The sequence below is a fragment of the Rattus norvegicus genome, chromosome 4, assembly GCF_021556685.1.
Source record: "Rattus norvegicus strain SHRSP/BbbUtx chromosome 4, alternate assembly SHRSP_T2T, whole genome shotgun sequence".
NCBI lineage: Eukaryota > Metazoa > Chordata > Mammalia > Rodentia > Muridae > Rattus > Rattus norvegicus.
In genome coordinates, this window is record NC_141537.1 from 157,398,705 (window position 1) to 157,424,658 (window position 25,954).

Consider the following 25,954-nt stretch of genomic DNA (forward strand, 5'->3'; position numbering starts at 1 on the left):
AAGCAGTATTACAGAGCAATAGTGATAAAAAAAAAAACTGCATGGTATTGGTACAGAGACAGACAGATAGAACAGTGGAATAGAATTGAAAACCCAGAAATGAACCCACACATCTATGGTCACTTGATTTTTGACAAAGGAGGAAAACCATCCAATGGAAAAAAGATAGCATTTTCAGCAAATGGTGCTGGTTTAACTGAGGTCAGCATGTAGAAGAATGCAGATCGATCCATGCTCATCAACCTGTACAAAGCTTAAGTCCAAGTGGATCAAGGACCTCCACATCAAACCAGATACACTCAAACTAATAGAAGAAAAAGTGGGGAAGAGTCTCGAACACATAGGCACTGGAGAAAATTTCCTGAACAAAACAACAATGGCTTATACTCTAAGAACAAGAGTCGACAAATGGGATCTCATAAAACTGCAATGCTGCTGTAAGGCAAAGGACACTGTGGTTAGGACAAAACGGCAAGCAACAGATTGGGAAAACATCTTTACTAATCCTACAACTGATAAAGGGCTTATATCCAAAATATACAAAGAACTCAAGAAGTTAGACTGCAGGGAGACAAATAACCCTGTTAAAAATTGGAGTTCAGAGCTAAACAAAGAATTCACAACTGAGGAATGACAAATGGCTGAGAAACACCTAAAGAAATGTTCAACATCTTTAGTCATAAGGGAAATGCATATCAAAACAACTCTGAGATTTCACCTCACACCACTGAGAATGGCTAAGATCAAACTCAGGTGACAGCAGATACTGGCGAGGATAGGGAGAAAGAGGAACACTCCTCCATTGTTGATGGGATTGCAAACTGGTACGACCATTCTGGGAATCAGTCTGGAGGTTCCTCAGAAAATTGGACATTGAACAACCTGAGGACCCAGCTATAACACTCTTGGGCATATATCCAAAAGATTCCCCAACATATAAAAAAAAAACACGTGCTCCACTATGTTCATAGCAGCCTTATATATAATAGCCAAAAGCTGGAAAGAACCCACATGCCCTTCAACAGAGGAATGGATACAGAAAGTGTGGTACATCTACACAATGGAATATTACTCAGCTATCAAAAACAATGACTTTATGAGATTCATAGGCAAATGGTTGGAACTGGAAAATATCATCCTGAGTGAGGTAACCCGATCACAGAAAAACACACAGGGTATGCACTCATTGATAAGTGGCTATTAGCCCAAATGCTTGAATTACCCTAGATGCACAGAACACATGAAACTCAAGAAGGATAACCAAAGTGCGAATGCTTCACTCCTTCTTTAAAAGGGGAACAAGGATACCCTTGGCAGGGAATAGGGAGGCAAAGTTTAGAACAGGGGCAGAAGGAACACCCATTCAGAGCCTGCTCCACATGTGGCCCATACATATACAGCCACCAAACTAGATAAGATGGATGAAGCAAAGAAGTGCAGGCCACCAGGAATGGGATGTAGATCTCTCCTGAGAAACACTCTCAGAATACAGCAAATACATAGGCAAATGCCAGCAGCAGTCCACTGAACTGAGAACAGGACCCCCGTTGAAAGAATCAGAAAAAGGACTGGAAGAGCTTGAAGGGGCTCGAGACCCCATATGAACAACTATGCCAAGCAACTAGAGCTTCCAGGGACTAAGCCACTACCCAAAGCCTATACATGGACTGACCCTGGGCTCCAACCTCATAGGTAGCAACGAATAGCCTAGTAAGAGCACTAGTGGAAGGGGAAGCCCTTGGTCCTGCCAAGACTGAACCCCCAGTGAATGTGATTGTGGGGGAAGGGCGGTAATGGGGGGAGGATGGGGAGGGGAACACCCATAGAGAAGGGGAGGGGGAGTATAAGGGGGATGTTGGCCCAGAAACCGGGAAGGGGAATAACAATCGAAATGTAAATAAGAAAAAAAAAGAAATACTCAAGTTAATAAAGATGAAAAATAAAGAAATCTAACTACAAAGAACAAATAGGGTAAATGTTTTGTAGACCAACTCATAGTATAATCAGAATTCAAAAGAGGTAAGAATATATAGCTAGAGTATTACATAAAATATTTTCTGCAAATCACTTTTCTGTACAGAATCATGGAAAAACATTTTTAAAATTATTTATAAATTTCAATGTACTAGATGTATGACTAATACCTACAGAAGCCAGAGGAAGGTGGCAAGATCCCTGGTATCAGAATGAATGAAGATTGTTGCAAACCATGTATGTTCTGTGTATGAAAATATCCAGTGTAATCAAACAGCAAACTATCTTTCTTGCCACCATGGGGACACATTTAATATCTAATGTATTCTGGATCTATGACACACTCTTATGTCAATCTAGAACATAAGGAATCACACTCCTGACTCTACTCAATGCCCTGTATTAGAATAAATGAAGATTGTTGTAAAAAAAATACCCAGTTTGATAAAAATGGATATATATATATATATATATATATATATATATATATATATATAAAATCAAACACAGACAAAAAAAAGGAAGAAGTCTAGCTTTAAGAAGATAAACCGGGTTGGGGATTTAGCTCAGCGGTAGAGCGCTTGCCTAGCAAGCACAAGGCCCTGGGTTCAGTCCCCAGCTCCGGAAAAAAAAAAAAGAAGAAGATAAACCAGCTTAGATCATCTTCCCTTCCCCTTCCGCCCATACTTCAATTAAAAGACTATGAAGGGAAAAGAAGACAGAACACATATGGATTTAAAAGCATGGGCTTGACCGCCGGACCCTGAAGGAAACAGACCGGATAAACAGTTCTCTGCACCCAAATCCCGTGGGAGGGAGAGCTAAACCTTCAGAGAGGCGGACAAGCCTGGGAAACCAGAAGAGACTGCTCCCTGCACACACATCTCGGACACCAGAGGAAAAAGCCAAAGACCATCTGGAACCCTGGTGCACTGAAGCTCCCGGAAGGGGCGGCACAGGTCTTCCTGGTTGCTGCCGCTGCAGAGAGCCCCTGGGCAGCACCCCACGAGCGAACCTGAGCCTCGGGACCACAGGTAAGACCAAATTTTCTGCTGCAAGAAAGCTGCCTGGTGAGCTTGGGACACACGGAAGCAGAATTTCTCTAGGACCGGGCACGTTCTGTGTTTACCGGAAGTCCCACACCCGCGGATCCCGGCCCGCAGCAGCTCTCTGCTCCCAGACCCGGTGAGAGAGAGACCCAACCGCCTGGTCAGGTGGGCACTCCTGAGGCTGCAGAGCGGAAGAGACCACCAACACTGCTCACCCCTGCCCACATCCCTGGCCCAAGAGGGAACTGTATAAGGCCTCTGGGCTCCCGTGGGGGAGCGGCAGGACCCCTGCCAGAGACACCGCCGGACCCTGAAGGAAACAGACCGGATAAACAGTTCTCTGCACCCAAATCCCGTGGGAGGGAGAGCTAAACCTTCAGAGAGGCAGACAAGCCTGGGAAACCAGAAGAGACTGCTCCCTGCACACACATCTCGGACGCCAGAGGAAAAAGCCAAAGACCATCTGGAACCCTGGTGCACTGAAGCTCCCGGAAGGGGCGACACAGGTCTTCCTGGTTGCTGCCGCTGCAGAGAGCCCCTGGGCAGCACCCCACGAGCAAACCTGAGCCTCGGGACCACAGGTAAGACCAAATTTTCTGCTGCAAGAAAGCTGCCTGGTGAACTCAAGACACAGGCCCACAGGAACAGCTGAAGACCTGTACAGAGGAAAAACTACACGCCCGAAAGCAGAACACTCTGTCCCCATAACTGACTGAAAGAGAGGAAAACAGGTCTACAGCACTCCTGACACACAGGCTTATAGGACAGTCTAGCCACTGTCAGAAATAGCAGAACAAAGTAACACTAGAGATAATCTGATGGCGAGAGGCAAGCGCAGGAACCCAAGCAACAGAAACCAAGACTACATGCCATCATCAGAGCCCAATTCTCCCACCAAAACAAACATGGAATATCCAAACACACCAGAAAAGCAAGATCTAGTTTCAAAATCATATTTGATCATGATGCTGGAGGACTTCAAGAAAGACATGAACACACTTAGGGAAGCACAGGAAAACATTAATAAACAAGTAAAAGCCTACAGAGAGGAATCGCAAAAATCCCTGAAAGAATTCCAGGAAAACACAATCAAACAGTTGAAGGAATTAAAAATGGAAATAGAAGCAATCAAGAAAGAACACATGGAAACAACCCTGGATATAGAAAACCAAAAGAAGAGACAAGGAGCTGTAGATACAAACTTCACCAACAGAATACAAGATATGGAAGAGAGAATCTCAGGAGCAGAAGATTCCATAGAAATCATTGACTCAACTGTCAAAGATAATGTAAAGCGGAAAAAGCAACGGGTCCAAAACATACAGGAAATCCAGGACTCAATGAGAAGATCAAACCTAAGGATAATAGGTATAGAAGAGAGTGAAGACTCCCAGCTCAAAGGACCAGTAAATATCTTCAACAAAATCATAGAAGAAAACTTCCCTAACCTAAAAAAAGAGATACCCATAGACATACAAGAAGCCTACAGAACCCCAAATAGATTGGACCAGAAAAGAAACACCTCCCGTCACATAATTGTCAAAACACCAAACGCACAAAAGAAAGAAAGAATATTAAAAGCAGTAAGGGAAAAAGGTCAAGTAACATATAAAGGGAGACCTATCAGAATCACACCAGACTTCTCGCCAAAAACTATGAAGGCCAGAAGATCCTGGACTGATGTCATACAGACCCTAAGAGAACACAAATGCCAGCCCAGGTTACTGTATCCAGCAAAACTCTCAATTAACATTGATGGAGAAACCAAGATATTCCATGACAAAACCAAATTTACACAATATCTTTCTACAAATCCAGCACTACAAAGGATAATAAATGGTAAAGCCCAACATAAGGAGGCAAGCTATACCCTAGAAGAAGCAAGAAACTAATCGTCTTGGCAACAAAACAAAGAGAATGAAAGCACACAAATATAACCTCACATCCAAATATGAATATAACGGGAAGCAATAATCACTATTCCTTAATATCTCTCAATATCAATGGCCTCAACTCCCCAATAAAAAGACATAGATTAACAAACTGGATACGCAACGAGGACCCTGCATTCTGCTGCCTACAGGAAACACACCTCAGAGACAAAGACAGACACTACCTCAGAGTGAAAGGCTGGAAAACAACTTTCCAAGCAAATGCTCAGAAGAAGCAAGCTGGAGTAGCCATTCTAATATCAAATAAAATCAATTTCCAACTAAAAGTCATCAAAAAAGATAAGGAAGGACACTTCATATTCATCAAAGGAAAAATCAACCAAGATGAACTCTCAATCCTAAATATCTATGCCCCAAATACAAGGGCACCTACATACGTAAAAGAAACCTTACTAAAGCTCAAAACACACATTGCACCTCACACAATAATAGTGGGAGATTTCAACACCCCACTCTCATCAATGGACAGATCATGGAAACAGAAATTAAACAGTGATGTCGACAGACTAAGAGAAGTCATGAGCCAAATGGACTTAACGGATATTTATAGAACATTCTATCCTAAAGCAAAAGGATATACCTTCTTCTCAGCTCCTCATGGTACTTTCTCCAAAATTGACCATATAATTGGTCAAAAAACGGGCCTCAACAGGTACAGAAAGATAGAAATAATCCCATGCGTGCTATCGGACCACCACGGCCTAAAACTGGTCTTCAATAACAATAAGGGAAGAATGCCCACATATACGTGGAAATTGAACAATGCTCTACTCAATGATAACCTGGTCAAGGAAGAAATAAAGAAAGAAATTAAAAACTTTTTAGAATTTAATGAAAATGAAGATACAACATACTCAAACTTATGGGACACAATGAAAGCTGTGCTAAGAGGAAAACTCATAGCGCTGAGTGCCTGCAGAAAGAAACAGGAAAGAGCATATGTCAGCAGCTTGACAGCACACCTAAAAGCTCTAGAACAAAAAGAAGCAAATACACCCAGGAGGAGTAGAAGGCAGGAAATAATCAAACTCAGAGCTGAAATCAACCAAGTAGAAACAAAAAGGACCATAGAAAGAATCAACAGAACCAAAAGTTGGTTCTTTGAGAAAATCAACAAGATAGATAAACCCTTAGCCAGACTAACGAGAGGACACAGAGAGTGTGTCCAAATTAACAAAATCAGAAATGAAAAGGGAGACATAACTACAGATTCGGAGGAAATTCAAAAAATCATCAGATCTTACTATAAAAACCTATATTCAACAAAATTTGAAAATCTTCAGGAAATGGACAATTTCCTAGACAGATACCAGGTATCGAAGTTAAATCAGGAACAGATAAACCAGTTAAACAACCCCATAACTCCTAAGGAAATAGAAGCAGTCATTAAAGGTCTCCCAACCAAAAAGAGCCCAGGTCCAGACAGGTTTAGTGCAGAATTCTATCAAACCTTCATAGAAGACCTCATACCAATATTATCCAAACTATTCCACAAAATTGAAACAGATGGAGCCCTACCGAATTCCTTCTACGAAGCCACAATTACTCTTATACCTAAACCACACAAAGACACAACAAAGAAAGAGAACTTCAGACCAATTTCCCTTATGAATATCGACGCAAAAATACTCAATAAAATTCTGGCAAACCAAATTCAAGAGCACATCAAAACAATCATCCATCATGATCAAGTAGGCTTCATCCCAGGCATGCAGGGATGGTTTAATATACGGAAAACCATCAACGTGATCCATTATATAAACAAACTGAAAGAACAGAACCACATGATCATTTCATTAGATGCTGAGAAAGCATTTGACAAAATTCAACACCCCTTCATGATAAAAGTCCTGGAAAGAATAGGAATTCAAGGCCCATACCTAAACATAGTAAAAGCCATTTACAGCAAACCAGTTGCTAACATTAAACTAAATGGAGAGAAACTTGAAGCAATCCCACTAAAATCAGGGACTAGACAAGGCTGCCCACTCTCTCCCTACTTATTCAATATAGTTCTTGAAGTTCTAGCCAGAGCAATCAGACAACAAAAGGAGATCAAAGGGATACAGGTCGGAAAAGAAGAGGTCAAAATATCACTATTTGCAGATGACATGATAGTATATTTAAGTGATCCCAAAAGTTCCACCAGAGAACTACTAAAGCTGATAAACAACTTCAGCAAAGTGGCTGGGTATAAAATTAACTCAAATAAATCAGTTGCCTTCCTCTATACAAAAGAGAAACAAGCCGAGAAAGAAATTAGGGAAACGACACCCTTCATAATAGACCCAAATAATATAAAGTACCTCGATGTGACTTTAACCAAGCAAGTAAAAGATCTGTACAATAAGAACTTCAAGACACTGAGGAAAGAAATTGAAGAAGACCTCAGAAGATGGAAAGATCTCCCATGCTCATGGATTGGCAGGATTAATATAGTAAAAATGGGATCGGCGGATCCCGGACCGCAGCAGCTCTCTGCTCCCAAACCCGGTGGGAGAGAGACCTCATCGCCTGATCAGGTGGGCACTCCTGAGGCTGCAGAGCGGAGGAGACCACCAACACTGCCCACCCCTGCCCACATCCCTGGCCCAAGAGGCAACTGTATAAGGCCTCTGGGTTCCCGTAGGGGAGGGCCCGGGAGCGGCAGGACCCCTGCACCTGAGACACTGCCGGAACCTGAAGGAAACAGACCGGATAAACAGTTCTCTGCACCCAAATCCCGTGGGAGGGAGAGCTGAACCTTCAGAGAGGCAGACACGCCTGGGAAACCAGAAGAGACTGCATTCTGTGCACATCCAGGCGCCAGAGGAAAACACCAAACGCCATCTGGAACCCTGGTGCACGGAGGCTCCCGGAAAGAGCGGCGCAGATCTTCCCGGTTGCTGCCACAGCGGAGAGGACTTAGGCAGTACCCCACGAGCAAACTTGAGCCTTGGAACTGCAGGTAGGACCAACTTTTCCCCTGCAAGAAACCTGCCTGGTGAACTCAGGACACAGAGAGGCAAAATTCTTCTAAAGCCGGGCACTTCCTGTGTTTACCGGAAGTCCCACACCGGCGGATCCCGGAACGCAGCAGCTCTCTGCTCCCAAACCCCGTGGGAGAGAGACCTCACCGCCTGATCAAGTGGGCACTCCTGAGGCTGCAGAGCGGAGGAGACCACCAACACTGCCCACCCCTGCCCACATCCCTGGCCCAAGAGGCAACTGTATAAGGCCTCTGGGTTCCCATAGGGGAGGGCCCGGGAGCGGCAGGACCCCTGCGCCTGAGACACTGCCGGAACCTGAAGGAAACAGACCGGATAAACATTTCTCTGCACCCAAATCCCGTGGGAGGGAGAGCTGAACCTTCAGAGAGGCGGACACGCCTGGGAAACCAGAAGAGACTGCACTCTGTGCACATGCAGGCGCCAGAGGAAAACACCAAATGTTATCTGAAACCCTGGTGCACGGAGGCTCCCGGAAGGAGCGGCAAAGATTTTCCCGGTTGCTGCCACAGCGGAGAGGACTTAGGCAGTACCCCACGAGCAAACTTGAGCCTTGGAACCACAGGTAGGACCAACTTTTCCCCTGCAAGAAACCTGCCTGGTGAACTCAAGACACAGGCCCACAGGAACAGCTGAAGACCTGTAGAGAGGAAAAACTACACGCCCGAAAGCAGAACACTCTGTCCCCATAACTGGCTGAAAGAAAACAGGAAAACAGGTCTACAGCACTCCTGACACACAGGTTATAGGACAGTCTAGCCACTGTCAGAAATAGCAGAACAAAGTAACACTAGAGATAATCTGATGGCGAGAGGCAAGCGCAGGAACCCAAGCAACAGAAACCAAGACTACATGGCATCATCGGAGCCCAATTCTCCCACCAAAGCAAACACGGAATATCCAAACACACCAGAAAAGCAAGACCTAGTTTCAAAATCATATTTGATCATGATGCTGGAGGACTTCAAGAAAGACATAAAGAACTCCCTTAGAGAACAAGTAGAAGCCTACAGAGAGGAATCGCAAAAATCCCTGAAAGAATTCCAGGAAAACACAATCAAACAGTTGAAGGAATTAAAAATGGAAATAGAAGCAATCAAGAAAGAACACATGGAAACAACCCTGGACATAGAAAATCAAAAGAAAAGACAAGGAGCTGTAGATACAAGCTTCACCAACAGAATTCAAGAGATGGAAGAGAGAATCTCGGGAGCAGAAGATTCCATAGAAATCATTGACTCAACTGTCAAAGATAATGTAAAGCGGAAAAAGCTACTGGTCCAAAACATACAGGAAATCCAGGACTCAATGAGAAGATCAAACCTAAGGATAATAGGTATAGAAGAGAGTGAAGACTCCCAGCTCAAAGGACCAGTAAATATCTTCAACAAAATCATAGAAGAAAACTTCCCTAACCTAAAAAAAGAGATACCCATAGGCATACAAGAAGCCTACAGAACCCCAAATAGATTGGACCAGAAAAGAAACACCTCCCGTCACATAATTGTCAAAACACCAAACGCACAAAATAAAGAAAGAATATTAAAAGCAGTAAGGGAAAAAGGTCAAGTAACATATAAAGGCAGACCTATCAGAATCACACCAGACTTTTCGCCAGAAACTATGAAGGCCAGAAGATCCTGGACAGATGTCATACAGACCCTAAGAGAACACAAATGCCAGCCCAGGTTACTGTATCCTGCAAAACTCTCAATTAACATAGATGGAGAAACCAAGATATTCCATGACAAAACCAAATTTACACAATATCTTTCTACAAGTCGAGCACTACAAAGGATAATAAAGGGTAAAGCCCAACATAAGGAGGCAAGCTATACCCTAGAAGCAAGAAACTAATCATCTTGGCAACAAAACAAAGAGAATGAAAGCACACAAACATAACCTCACTTCCAAATATGAATATAACGGGAAGCAATAATCACTATTCCTTAATATCTCTCAATATCAATGGCCTCAACTCCCCAATAAAAAGACATAGATTAACAAACTGGATACGCAACGAGGACCCTGCATTCTGCTGCCTACAGGAAACACACCTCAGAGACAAAGACAGACATTACCTCAGAGTGAAAGGCTGGAAAACAACTTTCCAAGCAAATGCTCAGAAGAAGCAAGCTGGAGTAGCCATTCTAATATCAAATAAAATCAATTTTCAACTAAAAGTCATCAAAAAAGATAAGGAAGGACACTTCATATTCATCAAAGGAAAAATCCACCAAGATGAACTCTCAATCCTAAATATCTATGCCCCAAATACAAGGGCACCTACATATGTAAAAGAAACCTTACTAAAGCTCAAAACACACATTGCACCTCACACAATAATAGTGGGAGATTTCAACACCCCACTCTCATCAATGGACAGATCATGGAAACAGAAATTAAACAGAGATGTAGACAGACTAAGAGAAGTCATGAGCCAAATGGACTTAACGGATATTTATAGAACATTCTATCCTAAAGCAAAAGGATATACCTTCTTCTCAGCTCCTCATGGTACTTTCTCCAAAATTGACCATATAATTGGTCAAAAAACGGGCCTCAACAGGTACAGAAAGATAGAAATAATCCCATGCGTGCTATCGGACCACCACGGCCTAAAACTGGTCTTCAATAACAATAAGGGAAGAATGCCCACATATACGTGGAAATTGAACAATGCTCTACTCAATGATAACCTGGTCAAGGAAGAAATAAAGAAAGAAATTAAAAACTTTTTAGAATTTAATGAAAATGAAGGTACAACATACTCAAACTTATGGGACACAATGAAAGCTGTGCTAAGAGGAAAACTCATAGCGCTGAGTGCCTGCAGAAAGAAACAGGAAAGAGCATATGTCAGCAGCTTGACAGCACACCTAAAAGCTCTAGAACAAAAAGAAGCAAATACACCCAGGAGGAGTAGAAGGCAGGAAATAATCAAACTCAGAGCTGAAATCAACCAAGTAGAAACAAAAAGGACCATAGAAAGAATCAACAGAACCAAAAGTTGGTTCTTTGAGAAAATCCACAAGATAGATAAACCCTTAGCCAGACTAACGAGAGGACAAAGAGAGTGTATCCAAATTAACAAAATCAGAAATGAAAAGGGAGAGATAACTACAGATTCAGAGGAAATTCAAAAAATCATCAGATCTTACTATAAAAACCTATATTCAACAAAACTTGAAAATCTTCAGGAAATGGACAATTTCCTAGACAGATACCAGGTATCGAAGTTAAATCAGGAACAGATAAACCAGTTAAACAACCCCATAACTCCTAAGGAAATAGAAGCAGCCATTAAAGGTCTCCCAACCAAAAAGAGCCCAGGTCCAGACGGGTTTAGTGCAGAATTCTATCAAACCTTCATAGAAGACCTTATACCAATATTATCCAAACTATTCCACAAAATTGAAACAGATGGAGCCCTACCGAATTCCTTCTATGAAGCCACAATTACTCTTATACCTAAACCACACAAAGACCCAACAAAGAAAGAGAACTTCAGACCAATTTCCCTTATGAATATCGACGCAAAAATACTCAATAAAATTCTGGCAAACCGAATTCAAGAGCACATCAAAACAATCATCCACCATGATCAAGTAGGCTTCATCCCAGGCATGCAGGGATGGTTTAATATAAGGAAAACCATCAACGTGATCCATCATATAAACAAACTGAAAGAACAGAACCACATGATCATTTCATTAGATGCTGAGAAAGCATTTGACAAAATTCAACACCCCTTCATGATAAAAGTCCTGGAAAGAATAGGTATTCAAGACCCATACCTAAACATAGTAAAAGCCATATACAGCAAACCAGTTGCTAACATTAAACTAAATGGAGAGAAACTTGAAGCAATCCCACTAAAATCAGGGACTAGACAAGGCTGCCCACTCTCTCCCTACTTATTCAATATAGTTCTTGAAGTTCTAGCCAGAGCAATCAGACAACAAAAGGAGATCAAGGGGATACAGATCGGAAAAGAAGAGGTCAAAATATCACTATTTGCAGACGACATGATAGTATATTTAAGTGATCCCAAAAGTTCCACCAGAGAACTACTAAAGCTGATAAACAACTTCAGCAAAGTGGCTGGGTATAAAATTAACTCAAATAAATCAGTTGCCTTCCTCTATACAAAAGAGAAACAAGCCGAGAAAGAAATTAGGGAAACGACACCCTTCATAATAGACCCAAATAATATAAAGTACCTCGGTGTGACTTTAACCAAGCAAGTAAAAGATCTGTACAATAAGAACTTCAAGACACTGAGGAAAGAAATTGAAGAAGACCTCAGAAGATGGAAAGATCTCCCATGCTCATGGATTGGCAGGATTAATATAGTAAAAATGGCCATTTTACCAAAAGCAATCTACAGATTCAATGCAATCCCCATCAAAATTCCAATCCAATTCTTCAAAGAGTTAGACAGAACAATTTGCAAATTCATCTGGAATAACAAAAAACCCAGGATAGCTAAAGCTATCCTCAACAATAAAAGGACTTCAGGGGGAATCACTATCCCTGAACTCAAGCAGTATTACAGAGCAATAGTGATAAAAACTGCATGGTATTGGTACAGAGACAGACAGATAGACCAATGGAATAGAATTGAAGACCCAGAAATGAACCCACACACCTATGGTCACTTGATTTTTGACAAAGGAGCCAAAACCATCCAATGGAAAAAAGATAGCATTTTCAGCAAATGGTGCTGGTTCAACTGGAGGGCAACATGTAGAAGAATGCAGATCGATCCATGCTTATCACCCTGAACAAAGCTTAAGTCCAAGTGGATCAAGGACCTCCACATCAAACCAGACATACTCAAACTAATAGAAGAAAAACTAGGGAAGCATCTGGAACACATGGGCACTGGAAAAAATTTCCTGAACAAAACACCAATGGCTTATGCTCTAAGATCAAGAATCGACAAATGGGATCTCATAAAACTGCAAAGCTTCTGTAAGGCAAAGGACACGGTGGTTAGGACAAAACGGCAACCAACAGATTGGGAAAAGATCTTTACCAATCCTACAACAGATAGAGGCCTTATATCCAAAATATACAAAGAACTCAAGAAGTTAGACCGCAGGGAAACAAATAACCCTATTAAAAAATGGGGTTCAGAGCTAAACAAAGAATTCACAGCTGAGGAATGCCGAATGGCTGAGAAACACCTAAAGAAATGTTCAACATCTTTAGTCATAAGGGAAATGCAAATCAAAACAACCCTGAGATTTCACCTCACACCAGTGAGAATGGCTAAGATCAAAAACTCAGGTGACAGCAGATGCTGGCGAGGATGTGGAGAAAGAGGAACACTCCTCCATTGTTGGTGGGATTGCAGACTGGTAAAACCATTCTGGAAATCAGTCTGGAGGTTCCTCAGAAAATTGGACATTGAACTGCCTGAGGATCCAGCTATACCTCTCTTGGGCATATACCCAAAAGATGCCTCAACATATAGAAGAGACACATGCTCCACTATGTTCATCGCAGCCTTATTTATAATAGCCAGAAAATGGAAAGAACCCAGATGCCCTTCAACAGAGGAATGGATACAGAAAATGTGGTACATCTACACAATGGAATATTACTCAGCTATCAAAAACAACGAGTTTATGAAATTCGTAGGCAAATGGTTGGAACTGGAAAATATCATCCTGAGTGAGCTAACCCAATCACAGAAAGACATACATGGTATGCACTCATTGATAAGTGGCTATTAGCCCAAATGCTTGAATTACCCTAGATCCCCAGAACAAAGGAAACTCAAGACGGATGATCAAAATGTGAATGCTTCACTCCTTCTTTAAATGAGGAAAAAGAATACCCTTGGCAGGGAAGGGAGAGGCAAAGATTAAAACAGAGACTTAAGGAACACCCATTCAGAGCCTGCCCCACATGTGGCCCATACATATACAGCCACCCAATTAGACAAGATGGATGAAGCAAAGAAGTGCAGACCGACAGGAGCCGGATGTAGATCGCTCCTGAGAGACACAGCCAGAATACAGCAAATATAGAGGCGAATGCCAGCAGCAAACCACTGAACTGAGAATAGGTCCCCTATTGAAGGAATCAGAGAAAGAACTGGAAGAGCTTGAAGGGGCTCGAGACCCCAAAAGTACAACAATGCCCAGCAACCAGAGCTTCCAGGGACTAAGCCACTACCTAAAGACTATACATGGACTGACCCTGGACTCTGACCCCATAGGTAGCAATGAATATCCTAGTAAGAGCACCAGTGGAAGGGGAAGCCCTGGGTCCTGCTAAGACTGAACCCCCAGTGAACTAGTCTATGGGGGGAGGGCGGCAATGGGGGGAGGGTTGGGAGGGGAACACCCATAAGGAAGGGGAGGGGGGAAGGGGGATGTTTGCCCGGAAACCGGGAAAGGGAATAACACTCGAAATGTATATAAGAAATACTCAAGTTAATAAAAATAAATAAATAAATAAATAAAAGCATAGGCTTGCTGGCTATGAACTATGCCAAGGTCATATGTTATTATCTTTTTTTTCATCTAAATATAGTCAACATTGTTCCATTTTCTGGACTAAGCACACTGCTCACTGAGCAGGTTTACTCACCTCAACTATCAAGACTTTGACGACTGTGTCCTTTCTCCCGGTTTCAGGCACTGTGGCCACCTCAGAACCACAAGGCTCTGGGGACTGTTGTGCTTCCGCAGACACAGAGAAATTCACATTCCCTGAAACACATGGTCCAAAGAGCTGAGCTCAGATCTGCCAGGACCCTGGCATCCACCGAAGTTTCCAAGATCTGCCATTTGTCCTCAGTTCTGTGAGTGGGTCAAGAGCTTGTCTTGTATTGAATAAGGTGGTAAACATTGGCCAGAAACAGCAACGACTGAGAGCTTCCTCTTGGGGACCCAGTAAGAAGAAAGTAACTGAAGAAACCTTGCTACCTTCACCTCTTCTAGGTAGAGCCCCCTTACAAAATGTTCACTCACCTAAAGATTTGGGAGTTACCAACCAGGATGAGGTGTGCCTTCCATTGGCACCAAGGCAGTAAGAATCTTGGTCGTTTCCCACTGGGACAGCTGTGAAATCAGGAGAAGCTTCCAGCTGCACTGCCATCTGTGGCCCCACAAGGACAAGAAAGAGCAAATTAATAAATGAAAACCAATGTTGCCACAGAAGGACAACACATTATGCATGGAGGTAGATAGGCAAAGAGTCCAGGAGGAGACAGAGGACATGCCTAAAATGTCATGTAAGTTACACAGGCTTGCCTAGATTTCATCTGCAGATACATGTCTAGAACTTTATTTAGCTATCATCTATGTATTATCTACACAAGCCATTGAGGAGATAATTACATATGTGTCAATTTATATGTGCTTTATTTTGATGGCAGTACTACATTTACTATACTAGATTTTTAGCTACTATTTTGAGTATACACCTACCTTGAACAAAAGCAAACTCCACTCTAAAACAATATGCCATTTTATCTTGACAGCAACCTCATATATCTATGTGAACCATGTCCTTTGATGGTATACAGAGGCTACATGGAATATCCTATCTCTGTCAGTACAGTATGTGCTGTTTAAATACTGGCCAACTCACCTAATTATATGTAGTGTACATATTGGTGAACAACACTTTGCTATATATATGTAGCTAGACTCTGGAAGTTGTTTAAGCATTTAAAACCACTTGCTGACTGGTCCAATACAATCTCTTCCCTCCTTTCTTTCTTCTTCTCATTTAAGTCTTAGTTATAATATATATACGCACACTAATTGCTCTCTTACCCTCTGGTTACACTTAGTTTGGAAAGGTGTTTACCGGCAAGCTTGTAGGGAGGTAGTTCATCACAGTGGCCTTGAGCGTGAAGGCTTCTCCACGGATCACAGAGTAGGGCATTGTGAGCTCCACAAAGAAAGGTTGGAAGGCTTGGAGAGTTGCCACAGAAGAGAGGCCAAGACCAGTGTCATTGGACAGGCAGAGGGCTCCGGCCTTCCATTCAGTGATGGTGTCAGGGACTGTCATTTCCAATTCAGCTGCTCCTGAGGAGCTGGGAGAACAGCATTGTGAAGCAGAGAGAGGGAACACATGAGTTAGTTCTCTCTGAGGTGATAACTGAGTGTGACAAGGCAGCATCCCATGAGCCATTCAAAGGAGTGGTAGGAAGTGAACAGGGTAAATGCGGCTCCAGATGGAAGAATGAAATCTTGTTTCTCCAACTCAAGTCGTAGTCCCACAACATCTCCAAGTTCATATGTTAGTGGAAAGCTGAACATAGATTTGAGGTTTTCTCTGAATTCCCATTTTCTCTGAATTCAAAATATTCAACAGTTTTATGATGTATATGGTCTACTCCATGCAGCAATCTCATGGTCTGCCCCATGTAAGATGGGCTCACCTACTTTTCAACATGGTGATCCTGAATGGTTTTAACTATCAGAAAGGTACATGATACATTTTATGTGCATTTTCTGGGAGTGATGGGAATACATGTATTTCATAATTGATGGGTTGATATGCTATGGTTTTCTAAATGACTAATTTCCTTTGCTTATGATAAAAATCAGTAACTAGAGGAAAACAAGAAAATAAAGAAAAATTTTATACCCAGCCCAAATCATACAAATGGAAATCACTTACTTTACTGTGACTAAATCCCAGACCCAGGTTTCAGGAAAATAATTCCTAATGGTCTCAATAACTGGATCTTTAGGTGGTGGATCTTTATGTGGTGCCTTTTTAGGAGGTAGACTTTTTACTCTTGCTGAGCGCCAACTTCCATAACCGTCGCTGTTAAATAAATCACTAGATCGGGCAGCAGGTACTATGAAGTTACAATGGAAGAAATGAACACACAGTGAGACACAATGGTACAGTGTAAATGCACCTTAATCTTCAGTTTCTTCCTGACTGTTAGACACTATTATGGCTACACTGGAAATGATGCCCTGAATCACTCATTTTGGAGGAGACTAAGCAACATCTTTTCAACAAGGTGAAACCTCATCTGGAGAAGTTGGAGTTGGAAGGAACTATGAAGTATATTTTCCTGGGTTGATATTGGATGTTTAGTGAATGCTTACAGATCTACTGTGCCCCGTAGGAGGAGTGAATAACTGTAATGCGATCCTAGGTAACAGATCTCGTGGCTACAATGAGAATCACTCCAGACAAGAGCTGAATGATGTCTACATTGTCGTCAGAGATACTCTTGCCATCTTTTTTCTTTCTGAAGATCTGTAGGATTGACCCAATATTTTCATAGGTTTTAAATTTATATAAAAATGGAAATAGGTATGAGTGCAAACTCTTGGGTTGGAAACAGAAAGTTTATTACCCGAGAATCATATCATTGACTTGGGTTTGGACTGGCAAGAAATGTAGGATTTAAAGCTGGTGATTGAGGGTCTATACTCTGCTTTTTTTCCAAGAACAAGTATACATACAGATTTAATTATGGCATCACCTAAGTGTTTCCCATTGACTTCTAAGCATGGAGTATCTCTCCCAAATTTTTTTAATCCATACAAACACGAAGCTACATTTCAGGTCCTTCCCTGTGATCACCACAACCTGTAACCCGACCTCAGTCTTTATATTTGCCTTCAAGAAAAAGGTCAAAAAAATAACTGACAACAAGTGTTGGAGAAGATATGGGGAAAGGGAGCCCTCATTCACTGTTGGTGGGGATGCAAATGGTACAGTCACTCTGAAAGGAACTCAAATGAGAGGAAGAGGGGAAGACTAAGTGGTTAGTTGGTTAGTATATGAGTGTGCTTTTTTTCTTCCTGTCCTCTCCTTTATTTGCAATGCCTGACTTTTCTGTCCCTTTCCTCTCTAATGCTTGGGAACCCTTTTCACCTCTCATGACCCATGGACAGAAGTCCTTCCCACTTCACACAATGATCCTGTACCACAATAACTATTATGTTTTTGTCTTATTTTAACGTTGAAGGAAGGATGTCCAGCCTTTAACTTCCTTGAAGTAGCAGCGTATTATCTGGGCACATTTTGTTCTGCTAAGGTTGGGCGCTTTTCCTCTACTCAGATGCTCTACATGTGCACCACAATTTCATTTTACCAGCTTTGATAAACAATTCACATTTGTTTTATTCTGAAAATACAAATTTTTATTTTACCTGCTAATGGAACCATGTCATAGTCAAAACAAAATGTACGAAGTTTCAAGTTGGTGAGTGCCGTTAAACCCATGTCCTAGAAAGAAAAGTATTGATCAAGCAAAATATCTCAAAATTCTGAAAAAAAAGTATATAAAAATCTCAGTAACTATTTCACATACAGTTTTACATGTTCAAGTAGAATTCCTACACAAATTGTGTGTCTCATACTCATGGAGTGCAGTGAGGAACAGAGTTTATAGAGAGGCTCATGTGCAGGCCTTCTTTCTGATACACTGCTGCTATTTTTAGAAGTCGCTCACAGCCATGCATGGTAGCCCATGCCTTTAATCCCAGCACTTGAGAAGCAGACAGATCTCTGTGACTTTGAGAGCAGCCTGGTCTACAGAGTGACAGCCAGGACAACCAGAGCTACATAATGAGAGCCTGTCTGTAAAACCATTAATAATAATGATAATAGTTAATGATAATGATGATGATGATGATGATAATAATAAAATAATAATAATAATAATAATAAAGTCAGTCCCCCTCTCTGTGCCAGTTTCCTCCATAGAGAGAAAACAGTAGTCTAGACTGTTTACTTTCCAAGATACAGATTTTTGGAAAGCTTAGGAGTGAACCCTGAGCCTAAGCCTAAAATTCTTTCCTAATATAGGGTTTCATTAAACCTAAATAATTCACATAGCAGCAGGTCAATAGACAGCATGGCTCACCCTCATGTATCTGAAGACATCCTTCTCTCGTCCATATGGTACTGAGTATGTGAGCTTTCCAATGACTCTTGGTCGGTATATCACACAACCATCTTCGTCTTCAAATGGATAGTGGGAACGTGGAATGAACTTGCTCTCTTGCATACCTGGTAGATCATATATCTGTAAGAGACAGGAGATGAGGGGGCTTGTGAGGAGCACTCCCCGAATTAACTTTGGCTGACATTGTGGTTCCTGAGTTGACTGACTGGTTGGCTTTGGCAGGGTCCTCTTTCTTGGGCTTTCTTCTAGGATTCTCAAAAAAAAAATCACTGTGATCAGCACAAATACCTGTATGTTCAAGAAAATAGCTGTCCTCATCAAAAGTATGGGTACCCAGAGCATGGAGAGGGCAGGGTGGACAGAGCGAGGAAGCCCCACCCCCTTTTCTTTTTGAGGTTTGGAAGAATGATTATTGATGCTCCAACAGATCCTTGGGATACAACCTATCATTCAAGAACAAGCTGCTCAGATGAACTGGGAAAACATACCTTTTAAATTATCTTGCTACATTCTGTATTCCTACATCTGTGAGTAGGACACAAGCTGCATCTACCCACCACGTTTACATCAATCACTAGCCAATACTTTTTCTATGTGACACTATTTCTTAATCCATCACCAAGCACCTTCACCATAAACCAGGATAATGTATAACATAACTGTACTTACATTTTCCTACCCATGTAGTATCTTATATCATGTCTACACATCTCTAAATAAACCCTTTAAGAAAGAACACTCAAATTAAAGTATTTTGGCATTTTTTTAGGTTTTTTTTTAATTAACTTGAGTATTTCTTATTTACATTTCGAATGTTATTCCCTTTCCCGGTTTCCAGGCCAACATCACCCAAACCTCTACCCTTCCCCTTCTTTATGGGTGATCCCCTCCCCATCCTCCGCACATTGCAGCCCTGCCCCCAACAATCATGTTCACTGGGGGTTCAGTCTTGGCAGGACCAAGGGCTTCCCCTTCCACTGGTGATCTTACTAGAATATTCATTGCTACCTATGAGGTTGGAGCCCAGGTTCAGATCATGTATAGGCTTTGGGTAGTGGCTTAGTCCCTGGAAGCTCTGGTTGCTTGACACTAATGTTCACATGGGATCTCGAGCCCCTTCAAACTCTTCTACTCCTTTCTCTGATTCGTTCAACGGGGGTCCTATTCTCAGTTCAGTGGTTTGCTGCTGGCATTCGCCTCTGTATTTGCTGTATTCTGGCTGTGTCTCTCAGGAGCGATCTACATCCGGTTCCTGTCAGCCTGCACTTCTTTGCTTCATCCATCTTGTCCAATTGGGTGGCTGTATATGTATGGGCCACATGTGGGGCAGGCTCTGAATGGGTGTTCCTTCAGTCTCTGTTTTAATCTTTACCTCTCTCTTCCCTGCCAAGGGTATTCTTCTTCCCCTTTTAAAGAAGGAGTGAACCATTCGCATTTTGATCATCTGTCTTGAGTTCCATGTGTTCTGTGCATCTAGGGTAATTCAAGCATTTGGGCTAATAGCCACTTATCAATGAGTGCATACCATGTGTGTTTTTCGGTGATTGGGTTACCTCACTCAGGATGATATTTTCCAGTTCCAACCATTTGCCTATGAATTTCATAAAGTCATTGTTTTTGATAGCTGAGTAATATTCAACTGTGTAGATGTACCACATTTTCTGTATCCATTCCTCTGTTGAAGGGCATCTGGGTTCTTTCCAGCTTCTGGTTATTATAAATAAGGCTGCGATGAACATAGTGGAGCACGTGTCTTTTTTATATGTTGGGGCATCTTTTGGGTATATGCCCAAGAGAGATATAGCGGGATCCTCAGGCAGTTCAATGTCCAATTTTCTGAGGAACCTCCAGACTGATTTCCAGAATGGTTGTACCAGTCTGCAATCCCACCAACAATGGAGGAGTGTTCCTCTTTCTCCACATCCTCTCCAGCATTTGTTGTCACCTGAGTTTTTGATCTTAGCCATTCTCACTGGTGTGAGGTGAAATCTCACGGTTGTTTTGATTTGCATTTCCCTTATGACTAAAGTTGTTGAACATTTCTTTAGGTGTTTCTCAGCCATTCATCATTCCTCAACTGTGAATTCTTTGATTAGCTCTGAACCCCATTTTTAAATGGGGTTATTTGTCTCCCTGCGGTCTAACTTCTTGAGTTCTTTGTATATTTTGGATATAAGCCCTCTATCAGTTGTAGGATTGGTAAAGATCTATTCCCAATCTGTTGGTTGCCGTTTTGTCCTAACCACAGTGTCCTTTGCCTTACAGAAGCTTTGCAGTTTTATGAGATCCCATTTGTCGATTCTTGATCTTAGAGCATAAGCCATTGGTGTTTTGTTCAGGAAATTTTTTCCAGTGCCTATGTGTTCGAGATGCTGCCCTAGTTTTTCTTCTATTAGTTTGAGTGTAGCTGGTTTGATGTGGAGGTCCTTAATCCACTTGGACTTAAGCTTTGTATAGGATGATAAGCATGGATCGATTTGCACTCTTCTACATGTTGACCTCCAGTTGAACCAGCACCATTTGCTGAAAATGCTATCTTTTTTCCATTTGGTGGTTTTGGCTCCTTTGTCAAAAATCAAGTGCCCATAGGTGTGTGGGTTCATTTCTGGGTCTTCAATTCTGTTCCATTGGTCTATCTGTCTGTCTCTGTACCAATACCATGCAGTTTTTATCACTATTGCTCTGTAATACTGCTTGAGTTCAGGGATAGTGATTCCCCTGATGTCCTTTTATTGTTGAGGATAGTTTTAGCTATCCTGGGTTTTTTGTTATTCCAGATGAATTTGCAAATTGTTCTGTCTAACTCTTTGAAGAATTGGATTGGTATTTTGATGGGGATTGCATTGAATCTGTAGATTGCTTTTGGTAAAATGGCCATTTTTACTATATTAATCCTGCCAATCCATGAGCATGGGAGATCTTTCCATCTTCTGAGGTCTTCTTCAATTTCTTTCTTCAGAGTCTTGAAGTTCTTATTGTACAAATCTTTTACTTGCTTGGATAAAGTCACACCGAGGTACTTTATATTATTTGGGTTTATTATGAAGGGTGTCGTTTCCCTAATTTCTTTCTCGGCTTCTTTTTCTTTTGTGTAGAGGAAGGCTACTGATTTATTTGAGTTAATTTTATACCCAGCCACTTTGTGGAAGTTGTTTATCAGCTTTACTAGTTCTCTGGTGGAACTTTTGGGATCACTTAAATATACTATCATATCATCTGCAAATAGTGATATTTTGACTTCTTCTTTTCTGATCGGTATCCCCTTGACCTCCTTTTGTTGTCTGATTGCTCTGGCTAGAACTTCAAGAACTATATTGAATAAGTAGGGAGAGAGTGGGCAGCCTTGTCTAGTCCCTGATTTTAGTGGGATTGCTTCAAGTTTCTCTCCATTCAGTTTAATGTTAGCAACTGGTTTGCTGTATATGGCTTTTACTATGTTTAGGTATGGGCCTTGAATTCCTATTCTTTCCAGGACTTTTATCATGAAGGGGTGTTGAATTTTGTCAAATGCTTTCTCAGCATCTAATGAAATGATCATGTGGTTTTGCTCTTTCAGTTTGTTTATATAATGGATCACGTTGATGCTTTTCCATACATTAAACCATCCCTCCATGCCTGGGATGAAGCCTTCTTGATCATGGTGGATGATTGTTTTGATGTGCTCTTCGATTCGTTTTGCCACAATTTTATTGAGTATTTTTGCATCAATATTCATAAGGGAAATTGGTCTGAAGTTCTCTTTCTTTGTTGGGTCTTTGTGTGGTTTAGGTATAAGAGTAATTGTGGCTTCATAGGAGGAATTCAGTAGTGCTCCATCTGTTTCAATTTTGTGGAATAGTTTGGATAATATTGGTACGAGGTCTTCTATGAAGGTCTGATAGAATTCTGCACTAAACCCGTCTGGACCTGGGCTCTTTTTGATTGGGAGACCTTTAATTACTGCTTCTATTTCCTGAGGAGTTATGGGGTTGTTTAACTGGTTTATCTGTTCCTGATTTAACTTCGGTATCTGGTATCTGTCCAGGAAATTGTCCATTTCCTGCAGATTTTCAAGTTTTGTTGAATATAGGCTTTTATAGTAAGATCTGATGATTTTTTGAATTTCCTCTGATTCTGTAGTTACGTCTCCCTTTTCATTTCTGATTTTGTCAATTTGGACACACTCTCTGTGTCCTCTCGTTAGTCTGGCTAAGGGTTTATCTATCTTGTGGATTTTCTCAAAGAACCAACTTTTGGTTCTGTTGATTCTTTCTATGGTCCTTTTTCTTTCTACTTTGTTGATTTCAGATCTGAGTTTGATTATTTCCTGCCTTCTACTCCTCCTGGGTGTATCTGCTTCTTTTTCTTCTAGAGCTTTTAGGTGTACTGTCAAGCTGCTGACATATGCTCTCTCCTGTTTCTTTCTGCAGGCACTCAGAGCTATGAGTTTTCCTCTTAGCACAGCTTTCATTGTGTCCCTTAAGTTTGGATATGTTGTACCTTCATTTTCATTAAATTCTAAGAAGTCTTTAATTTCTTTCTTTATTTCTTCCTTGACCAGGTTATCATTGAGTAGAGCATTGTTCAACTTCCACGTATATGTGGGCGTTCTTCCCTTATTGTTATTGAAGACCAGCTTTAGGTCGTGGTGGTCTGATTGCACACATGGGATTATTTCTATCTTTCTGTACCTGTTGAGGCCCGTTTTTTGACCAATTATATGGTCAATTTTGGAGAAAGCACCATGAGGAGTTGAGAAAAATGTATATCCTTTTGCTTTAGGATAGAATGTTCTATAAATATCTGTTAAGTCCATTTGGTTCATGACTTCTCTTAGTCTGTCTAAGTCTCTGTTTAATTTCTGTTTCCATGATCTGTCCATTGACGAGACTGGGGTGTTGAAATCTCCTACTATTATTGTGTGAGGTTCAATGTGTGTTTTGAGCTTTAGTAAGGTTTCTTTTACGTATGTAGGTGCCCTTGTATTTGGGGCATAGATATTTAGGTTTGAGAGTTCATCTTGGTGGATTTTTCCTTTGATGAATATGAAGTGTCCTTCCTTATCTTTTTTGATGACTTTTAGTTGAAAATTGAATGTATTTGATATTAGAATGGCTACTCCAGCTTGCTTCTTCTGAACATTTGCTTGGAAAGTTGTTTTCCAGCCTTTCACTCTGAGTTAGTGTCTGTCTTTGTCTCTGAGGTGTGTTTCCTGTAGGCAACAGAATGCAGGGTCCTGATTGCGTATCCAGTTTGTTAATCTATGTCTTTTTATTGGGGAGTTGAGACCATTGATGTTGAGAGATATTAAGGAATAGTGATTATTGCTTCCTTTTATATTCATATTTGGATGTGAGATTATGTTTGTGTGCTTTTCTTCTCTTTGTATTGTTGCCAAGACGATTAGTTTCTCGCTTTTTCTAGGGTGTAGCTTGCCTCCTTATGTTGGGCTTTACCATATATTATCCTTTGTAGGATGGATTTGTAGAAAGATATTGTGTAAATTTGGTTTTGTAATGGACTATCTTGGTTTCTCTATCTATGTTAATTGAGAGTTTTGCAGGATACAGTAACCTGGGCTGGCCTTTGTTTTCTCTTAGAGTCTGTATGACATCTGTCCAGGATCTTCTGGCTTTCATAGTCTCTGGCGAAAAGTCTGGTGTAATTCTGATAGGTCTGCCTTCATGTGTTACTTGACCTTTTTCCCTTACTGCTTTTAATATTCTTTCTTTATTTTGTGCATTTGGTGTTTTGACTATTATGTGATGGGAGGAGTTTCTTTTCTGGTCCAATCTATTTGGAGTTCTGTAGGCTTCTTGTATACTTATGGGCATGTCTTTCTTTAGGTTAGGGAAGTTTTCTTCTATGATTTTGTTGAAGATATTTACTGGTCTTTGAACTGGGAGTCTTCACTTTCTTTTATACCTATTATCCTTAGGTTTGATCTTCTCATTGAGTCCTGGATTTCTTGTATGTTTTGGACCAGTAGCTTTTTCCGCTTCACATTATCATTGACAGGTGTGTCAATGATTTCTATGGAATCTTCTGCTCCTGAGATTCTCTCTTTTATCTCTTGTATTCTGTTGGTGATGCTTGTATCTTCAACTCCTTGTCTCTTCCTTTGGTTTTCTATATCCATGGTTGTTTACCTGTGTTCTTTCTTGATTGCTTTTTTAATTCCTTCAAATATTTGATTGTGTTTTCCTGGAATTCTTTCAGGGATTTTTGTGATTCCTCTCTATAGGCTTCTACTTGTTTATTTATGTTTTCCTGCATTTCTCTAAGGGAGTTCTTCATGTCTTTCTTGAAGTCCTCCAGCATCATGATCAAATATGATTTTGAATCTAGATCTTGTTTTTCTGGTGTGTTTGGCTATTCAGTGTTTGCTTTGGTGGGAGAATTGGGCTCCGATGATGCCATGTAGTCTTGGTTTCTGTTGCTTGGGTTCCTGTGCTTGCCTCTCGCCATGAGATTATCTCTGGTTTTACTTTGACATCTCTGTTACTTTGATTATCTCTGGTGTCTATTTTTGACAGTGGCTAGACCGTGCTATAGGCCTGTGTGTCAGGAGTGCTGTAGACCTGTTTTCCTGTTTTCTTTCAGCCAGTTATGGGAAGAGAGTGTTCTGCTTTTGGGCGTGTAGTTTTTCCTCTCTACAGGTCTTCAGCTGTTCCTGTGGGCCTGTGTCCTGAGTTGACCAGTCAGGTTGCTTGGAGCAGAAAAGTTGGTCTTACCTGTGGTCCCGAGGCTCAAGTTTGCTTGTGGGGTGTTGCTTATGAGCTCTCCGTGAGGGCAGCAACCAGGAGGACCTGCCCTGCCCTTTCTGGGAGGCCCCGTGCACCAGGGTTCCAGATGGCGTTTGGTGTTTTCCTCTGGAGTCAGAAATGTGGGCAGAGTGTAGTCTCTTCTGGCTTCCCAGGCGTGTCTGCCTCTCTGAAGATTTAGCTCTCCCTCCCATGGGATTTGGGTGCAGAGAACTGTTTATCCGGTCGGCCCCTTCAGGTTCCAGCAGTGTCTCGGGCGCAGGGGACCTGCTGCTCCAGTGCCCTTATCTAAGGGATCCCAGAGGCCATATCTCCCCACCCCTTTTAAACAAACCTTGCG

At 41.5% G+C, this 25,954-nt stretch overlaps 1 protein-coding gene across 6 annotated transcripts in view; it reads right to left on the reverse strand.

Moving 5' to 3' along the window:
• Nucleotides 1–25,954, reverse strand: part of Mug6 (murinoglobulin 6) — an 86,838-nt gene that overhangs the window by 24,495 nt on the left and 36,389 nt on the right. For all 6 annotated transcript variants that reach the window (XM_087656979.1, XM_087656980.1, NM_001271376.1 and 3 more), the window contains 6 exon segments: nucleotides 18,830–18,991; nucleotides 18,114–18,189; nucleotides 16,615–16,798; nucleotides 15,796–16,024; nucleotides 14,952–15,078; nucleotides 14,569–14,690 (listed from right to left, as the gene is read on the reverse strand). In XM_087656979.1, coding sequence (XP_087513105.1) covers nucleotides 14,569–14,690; nucleotides 14,952–15,078; nucleotides 15,796–16,024; nucleotides 16,615–16,798; nucleotides 18,114–18,189; nucleotides 18,830–18,991 — 900 coding nt within the window.